General features: G+C 36.3%; 1 protein-coding gene across 1 annotated transcript; it reads left to right on the top strand.

The window, feature by feature from the left end:
• The first annotated feature begins 2,532 nt into the window (after nt 1-2,532).
• On the top strand, nt 2,533-4,868 carry Fscb (fibrous sheath CABYR binding protein). Its single transcript, XM_046461528.1, is given in 2 exon segments — nt 2,533-4,683; nt 4,686-4,868. Coding segments are annotated over 2 exon segments (2,334 nt in total).
• The last annotated feature ends 3,918 nt before the right edge of the window (nt 4,869-8,786 follow it).

Genomic DNA, 8,786 nt, shown 5'->3' with positions numbered 1-8,786 from the left:
CCAAGCTTTGGTAATCACCAAAGTTCTTAATTATTTTTTTTTGGAGGGGAAAATATAAATATCTAAGGATTGGAAATTGAGGATTTCATTTAGTTTAACTGAAAATTCAGTTTATGTTTAAGGAAATTGGATAAAATCTTATAGATGTCGAGGAAGCAAAATTACTTAAATTCATGTGATGTTACATTAACTCAGTTAATGCAATATTGAAACTTATTTCTTATTACCAAAAGATCCAAAATAGATTTTGAAGATATTACATCAAATGTCAGAAACCTGATTACAAAACACACATGTAATGTTTGAAATGTATAATTGAGACACCAGACACAAAGAAGCTGATAATCCAGTTTCCAAATGATAGCAGATATGATTAAAACCTATACCAATGCTTCTTTGAAATGACTATTGCTTTACTTCATTAAGTCTTAGGAACATAGGAGACTGTGGAGCAAAACAGACAAAAATGAAAAGAGCATGTGAGATGTTTTAACAAGCAGTATGTTTTCTAAATCACATTTTCTCCAGTTGTACTTAACAAGAATTCACTGATCAATGCAAGAGTCGGGACTGTTTTAGAGGCTGGGATAAAAGAATGTGAAAAGCACCCATTTGTTTGGCTAAAATCAAGTATCTTAGTTTAAACTGCTAACAAATACATAAGAGTCTAGGTAGTATAAGCAACAATTAAATTTTCAAAGTTCTGGAGACTGGGTAGTCCATATCAAGGTGCTAACAGATCTGTTTGTTAAAGGTCCACTTCCTTTGCAGATGCAAATGCAGATGGTTATCATCTATAAAGTCCCACTCCCTAATTCCATAACTTGGGCATTTTACTTAAACACATGAATGGCATGAATGGTAGGGGGATACAAACATTCAGTTCCTAACACTAATGCATGAAACAGGATTATTTGATTCAATTTTATGTTTTTTGCGGGGAGCAATACAGCATAAGAAATTTTAAAATATTTCCAGATTAATGAAGTCATAATTATTATTTAGCAGATTTTTTGGGGGGGATACTGAGAATTGAACTTAGGGGCACAGAGCCATGTCCCTAGCCCTATTTTGTATTTTTAAAATTTAGGGAGAGGGTTCCACTGAGTTGCTTAGCAGCTTGCCGTTGCTGAGGCTAACTTTGAACTCATGATTCTCCTGTCTCAGCCTCCAGAGTCTCTGGGATTACAGGCGTGTGCCACTGTGCCCAGGCAGATGTTTTATTTTTAACGTCTGTGATTATATTTTTAAAGTCCACTTTTTCTTCTTTTATTTTCCCCGAACTAACAATATTTTAATATATTTTTTGTGACCAATTTACATATTTCTAGTAAAATTCTTGAGATATAGGAGTTAAATTTTCAAATCTATTATGTTAGAAATTTCAAATCTAATACAATGGCAGCAACAACCTACTTAACTTTTCCAAAGACTCAATTTGAACTTTTCATCTTTACCGGGGCATTCATTCCTATGTGGTTATTCAGCAGAGTTATAGTGACTGCCTCGAATAATGCATTTTATTTAACTTGGCATATATTTAGACACAACAATCATTTATTTGAAAAAAAATTCGAGTGGATCCACTTTCTGAAATAATTCAGAAATAAAAATATCTGAAGCTGTTTGAGAAGGACAGCATGGCTTATATTTGGGTGGGATGCTATTGTGATCACTGAAGTCATGGATGCAGGAAAGGAGCCTATGTGAAGATGGATTTAAGAATCCTAGTTTTTTCGAACAGTACTGACTTCATATATATATATATATATATATATATATATATATATATATATATATATATATATAAGTTTTAGGTGGACACAGTATCTTTATTTTTATGTAGTGTTGAGGATCGAACCCAGTGCCCTGCACATGCCAAGTGAGTGCGCTACTGCTTGAGCCACATCCCCAGCCCAGAACTGACTTCTTTTAAAGTCATATAAACAGATATTCATAGAACACTCTCACATATATTATCAGTTGTTTTCTCCAACAATTACAAATGTGCTGCAGCATTCTGAGTTCTGTATCATAACCATCTTTGATAGTAGAATGGAAAGGATTGAATTGAAAGTTCAAAAAATCAACAGTTAGAAAGTGGTATTACTGGAGCTTACTTAATGTTCCTTTGATAGACAAATGCTTCTTTCAACTTGATTTATTTCACAAAGTAATAAGATGTCACACTTGCAGTCATTGATGATGAATTTGTGCCCCAGTGAAAAAGTGCTGGGACCAGAACTGCCGGAACCTTGCAGGGAGAAGTGCTGTGATGTCACAGACCCTTGAGAGGAACTTCTAAAAATGAGATTTCGTTCTAACAGAGACTAAACAAGAAAGATAATAACTGAACAAGGTGGGATCCAACAAGAATGTAGTATAGAATGTAATGATTTAGGAATTGCTTTTTTTCTAAGCAACTCAGTAGAACAAGTCTTAATGAAGGAAGGCAAAGATTTACAGCTGGCACATTTGTGATTCTTAATGATTAATTACTTGATTAATAAATTTGAATTCATCATCTTATAAATGGAAGAAAATGATGTGCCTCGTCAGTCTATCTCAGTCGGGAGGCAAGAAATTCGAAAGAGAAGGCGAACTGTCCAACCAATGGTAGACAAATCCCAGCAGACTGAAGGGACAGAGAAAAAGAAACACCAGGCTGTATCACAATCGACTGTTCCCAAGGCTATCTTAAGTATTGGTAATATTCCTGGAAGCAATGGCCACTACTCTGCCAAAGAATATGAGCATTTTCAAGTATCTTCTCAAATTCAGCAAACTTGGGCAAAGAAAAAGCATGGACAGAAAATGACTGATGAATCTCTCCAGACAGAAACCTCTGTGGAAAAGAAAAAAGTCAAGTCATCTGATAGACCAGTGGGGCCTAAAAAGAAGCCAGCTTGTGTTGGAAAAGCAGGTCCCGAATTGCCTGAGGGTGTCCAGGGAGTAGAAATTATACCAAGCCAATACTCAATTCAATTTAAAATAGACAGATCTCAGCAGACCATTTATACTGGGGACCTGTCTGTGATGAGCTTGCCCCAAGTAGAAAAAGTGGACAAGGAACAGCAGACATACTTTGCTGAATCAAAAATACTGATTATTTCTGAGGCAGGTAGCTCTCTTACAAATTCAAAGGAAAGTATCCACATATATAAATCCTTAAAAAAGATTTTTGTTAGTGACAGTCCTGAATTTCAACCAGCAATAAGTAGCCATGGAAAAAAAAGGCAGAAAAATATCAACAGAGATTCATTTACTCAGGAAACCCCAAAAGATACTCCATTATTTTTAGCAGATGAGTCTAGGCAAGAGGGTTCAGTTGTTAAAAAAGATGCTTCTGTTGAAACAGAGTATCTACCACCAGAAGAATTTCCTACTGAAGGACATTTTTTACCAGCTGAAGAGGCCATAGCTGAAGTAGAGCCCAGACTTGCTGAAGAGACCCCTACTGAAGTACAACCTACAATTGAAAAGACCCTTGTATCTGATAAAACTACTTCAACTACAGAGATTATAGTACCCCCTTCTCCAGATGAAGGATCTCCTTCCCTAGAGCCTGAAGGCCCTGCAGAAGGACAGTTTTTACCAGCTGAAGGGGCCATAGCTGAAGTAGAGCCCAGGATTGCTGACGAGACCCCTACTGAAGTACAACCTACAATTGAAAAGACCCTTGTATCTGATAAAGCTACTTCAACTACAGAGATTACAGTACCCCCTTCTCTAGATGAAGGATCTCCTTCCCTAGAGTCTCTGGCTAAAATTCAGCCTCCACTGGTGCAAGAGGCTCTTTCAGAAGATCATTTTGGTCAAGCAGAGTCCTCACTAGCTGAAGTAGATCCTTCAGAAGAGCTTCCTCCTGAAATTCAGCTTCCACTAGTAGAAGAGACTCCTGTTGAAGTTCGACCTACAGTATCTGAAGATGAGTTTGGTGAAGCTCCAGCTGAAGTACAGTCTGCAGAAAAGGCCCCTGCTCAAGTTCAGCCTCCATCAGTTGTAGAGGCTCTTACAGAAGTGATCCTAGAACCTGAACTTCCAACAAGTAAGGAAGCCCCTAAACAAAAGCCCTCTGCTAAAGTGCATTCTCGAACAGATAAGAAGTCTCCTATAGAAAAGCACTCTCCCAAAGTTCAGCCTCTCATTGATGAGGGAGGCATTGTAGAAGAGTTCCCGGCTGCAGTTCAGCCCCCACCAAATGAAGAAGCTCCTGTTGAAATTCAGTCTCCATCATTTGAGGAGTATCCTATAGAAGAGGCTCCTGCTGAAGCTCAGCCTCCACCAGCTGAGGAGTCCCCTCTAAAAGAAGACTTGTCTCTAGATCAGTCTCCACCAGCTAAGGAGACCATTTCAAAAGAGGTCCAGACTGATATTCAGTCTCCATCAGATGGGGAGGCCTTTCCAGAAGAGGTCCTGGCTCAAGTTCAGTCTCTACTAGCTGAAGAGGCCATGCTTCAATTTCAGAGTCCACCAGTTGAGGAGTTCTTTCCAGAAGAAGTCCAGGTTCAAATTCAGCCTTTATTAGCTGAGGAAGTCCCTGCAGAAGATGACCCCGGTGACAAAGATCTTTCAGTAACTGATGTGGTTCCCACTGAAGAGTTTCCTGTGCAAGAGATGATTGCTGAAGTTCCACCTCCACCATCTGAACCAACTCCTGCAAATGGGGATGTGTACTAGAGAATGTGTTTCCTGAACTTCAGTCTCCCTAGATAGCAGGTGTCTCAGTGTCAGTTGTTTTAGAAGATAATAAAAAATTTGAAGAAAGTGTTCCTGTTCCTGAAGATTTGTCTATTGTCAAAGAGGAACAGGTTCCCAGTATTGAAATAAAAGATACCATTAATATAGAATTAAAAGACTTCTCTTGAGTTGTAGACAGGTCCTAGTCATCTGAAAGAAATTTGTGAATCCGATAAAAAAAAAAGGGAACCCCAAGACTGAGGATGCAGTTTGGAAAACAATAAAAATGGTAGCAATTTAAAATGATTTGTGTTTTATTCAAATCTATAGCATGTAAAATAACTATTTTGAAAAATAAGTAAGTTTATGATTGAACTCATTACTTACAATCTCCTTTCTATAGGGGTTGTCTACTGTTGACAGGGTTGTCTACTCTAAAGCCATATTTTCTTTTCTCTGCTTAAGTACATGTAGCTTCTAGTGGAAATGTCATTAACTTTAAATTGCTTGGGTTTATTTACATATCCAAACCTACATGCCGTTCTCTTCCTCTTTGTTACAATTCCTCATACCTCTTGTAATCTTTCATTCCATTTCTTCTAAGACTAGCTTCTCGCTCCTGGTTTTTTTTCAGTCTAAGTGTTCTTCCTTATCTGCGTATTTTACATTTCAGTGTTTGGAGAGGAAAACTTATTTCCTTTGTAAAGAGCTTCATTTCTGTGAATTGAAGATGGTCACAGAGGAAGTATTTTTTTTTAATGTATGTAAATATAAAGAAAATATACTTACATTGCCTTGAGGACACATTCCTATTTAGTTTTAATTTCACTTCCTTTTTTTTAAATATTCTGAACTTGTGAGGAAGAGAAAATTAGAATACAGTTGACTTCTGTTTATCCTTATTTTATTCTTGGATGTTATTAATTGTTTTTTCATTTTACCTCCCAAAGTTTTGGTTACTGTCATATAGAAATACAATTGACCTTTTGTGTTGGCCTTGAATGCTACATTTTGCTTATCTCATTTATTAGCTTTGACAACTTTTTTGTAGATGACTCAATTTTCTGCAGGGATCTCATCATATATATACTCACAAATATAGTTTTACTTTTTTGCTTTCAATTTGTTTCTTTTGTCCTATTTCACCATGAGAACAAATATCCTTGCTTCATTACTGATATTGTGGGAAAAGCTTACAGACTTTTGCCATTAAATATGACATTGATTATAGGTTTTTCACTGATGACATTTATCTGGTTGAGGAAATGTTCTCTTATAGCTGAGAGTTTTTTTTTTTTCATTAGAAATGGTTTTTGAATTTCAGCAACTGCTTTTTATAAATCTAATGAGATCACTGTGTATTTTTCAGTTTTTATTTGTTAATGTGGTGAGTTTTATTGATTTTCAAATATTAGACCAACTTTTCATATGCAGATAACCCTTCATTGGTCATGGTGTACTACTATCATTTTCATGCATGTTTGGGTTCAATGTGCTAAACAAAAGCAAAATCAATTCAGAATATATAGATCTTTAGTTTTTTCTTGTAGTGCCTTTATCTGGTTTTAGTATCCGTATAATGCTGGCCTCTTACAATGAATTGAGAAGTATTTTCTCATCTTTGTTTTTCTGGAAGATATTGTGCAGAATTGGTAGTAGTTATTGCCTAAATGTTTCATAGAATTCACCAGTGTGAAGCCATTTGGGCCTATTACTTCTGGGATTTTTCTTATTGGAAATTCTATTTCTTTAATAGAAATAGAGCTATTTATGTTATCTGTTGTAACATTTTTTTCTTTTCCTTTTTATGACTATATGATCTGTAATGATGTTTTATCTCTAATTATTCATACATTATACAGATAGATCTTGGTAGCTTGTGCCTTCTCTGAAGACATCTTTTTCTTCCCAATGGAGTCTGGCTTAAGATTTATTTAGTTTTGCTGATTTCTTAAAGAACTAGCCTTTGGTTTCATTGATTTTCTCCTCTTCAACTGATTTCTGCTCCTTATCATTTCTTTCCTTCTATTTCTACTTATGAAGTATTTTTCTTATTTCTTCTGATGGAATCTGAAGTTATTGCTATAATCTTTGCTTTTCTAATTCAGGCCTTAGTGCTATCTATCATTCTTGGAGCACTTTTTGGGCTTTATTTCATACATTCTAATGCCTTGTAATTTCATTATCATTCAGCTAGAATACTTTGTAATTTTATTTTTGATTTATTCTAGGACAGCTTCAATACTTAGAAGGCTCCATTTGCTTTCCAAATATTTTGGAATGGGGGCTCCAGATTCCTTATTGTTCTTGATTTTTCATTTACTTACTTTTTTTGTAATAAAATATGATTTTCAGCTTTGACTTTTTAATTCAGATTTGCTTTATAGGGTATCTTTGTAAGTGCTCTGTGTTTTAATATTCTGCTCTTTGGGTTAGAGGATTCTATAAATGTCAATTTTAGAATCAAAAGTTGGTTACTGGTGTTCAGTTCATCTATGTATGTCATTACTGGCTTTCTAGCTCCCTGTTCTTTAGATCATTGAAAGAGGTGTGTTGCAACCTCTGACTATAATTATGGATTCATCTGTTTCTTCTTAAAATTCTATCGTTTTTTTTCCTTCATGTATCTTTAATTTTTGAAATTAACTGCACAAACACTTATATTATTATGTCTTCTTGCTAGGGAACCCTTTTATCTCTGTAATGGTTTCCTACCAATAACATTGACACTAGGGTAGTTTAGATTTCTGATTTTTGCTTTCTCTGTTTTTCCTTTTGTGTTCTCTTCTTCCTCTTAATTATTTTATTTCCAAAGTTATTTTTTTTGAAACACAGATATGCTCATGTAGTCATTTGCCTATAGAATAAAAATCTAGATATCTTAGAAAGATAGCTATGGCCTTTCACTGTCCGTTCTCAGATTCTTTATATCACCCTAAGTACAGGTGGTATGAAGTGGAGATTAAGAGCATAACTGGCCGTTTGTAGACCCCCGACTCTCACTTATGAACTGTGTGGCTATTTCAAATTAATCAACCTGCTGGTGCCTCAGTTTACCTATCTGAAATATAGACACAGTAAGGACAGTGCCTAATTATAGGATTGTTGTAACAAAAGAACTAAACCATTTTAAGTTCTTAGAATAGTATCTAGTACATAGTCAGCAGCAGATGCTGACTCTGGCTCTCATAATTATTACTTGGATACTTCCTCTCTGGTGACATCCCTTTTCTGTTGCCTAAATGTTTCATAGAATTCACCAGTGTGAAGCCATTTGGGCCATGAAGTTCTTGCTGTACCTGACAATGATTGTCATACTTCCATGTCTCTTCTTTGTTCCCTGTGTTTTAGTGATCTGTATCTTGGACACTTTGCTATTATGTTAGCCAATCTGTATTGCATCCCATTTAATTCTTTTATTTTAGTAGGCAGCCTCCTTATTAGGCTTAGCATGCAGGTTCTGGCCTACTTTGTTTTTAATAATTTTTTTAAATTGTAGATGGACACAATACATTAATTTTATTTATTTATTTTTATGTGGTGCTGAGGATTGAACTGAGTGTCTCACATGTTCAAGGCAAGCACTCTGCTGCTGAGCTTTGACAGCCCCAGCCCTCTGGCCTACTTTTGTGAATGATGGTACCAATGAAAATTTAATTTTCAGAGTATTTGTGGTGCTATTTCAGTCTGCTTAATTTACCCTGGACTCCCACTGGTTCCTGCTAGTGCCACCTGAGGGAGCAGAAGGAATTTCCTCTGGCCTGAAGCCTCTAGGTGGGAAAGGGAGCTTTATTTCATTGGAAGAAAAAGATTCCCTGGCAGATGCTTATGTGATTGGAATCACTCTTTCGGTGCTTCCAGTTACATGTCTCTTATTGTGGAAGTCAGAGTCTCAGATCCTAGGGACAAAGAGACTCCTGAGCTAGACGTTTCGAGATTTCCCCTTTCAGTACCACTAACATTTTAGGGGAGGAAATGTGTGGGCAGAAGAGTGGTAAAGGATGCTTCCTCTGGCTCTTTATTACCAATGGGACTCCCCACCTATCTCCACTGCCGGGGCTGGTGCCTGCAAGTTTTGCTGGGTCTTGTTGAAGAACTTATTTTCA

The sequence above is a fragment of the Marmota monax genome, unplaced genomic scaffold (genome assembly GCF_021218885.2).
Source record: "Marmota monax isolate L192 unplaced genomic scaffold, Marmota_monax_Labrador192_F-V1.1 WCK01_AAM20220418_F8-fsc00001, whole genome shotgun sequence".
Classification (NCBI taxonomy): domain Eukaryota; kingdom Metazoa; phylum Chordata; class Mammalia; order Rodentia; family Sciuridae; genus Marmota; species Marmota monax.
This window is presented reverse-complemented; position numbering and strand designations above follow the sequence as displayed.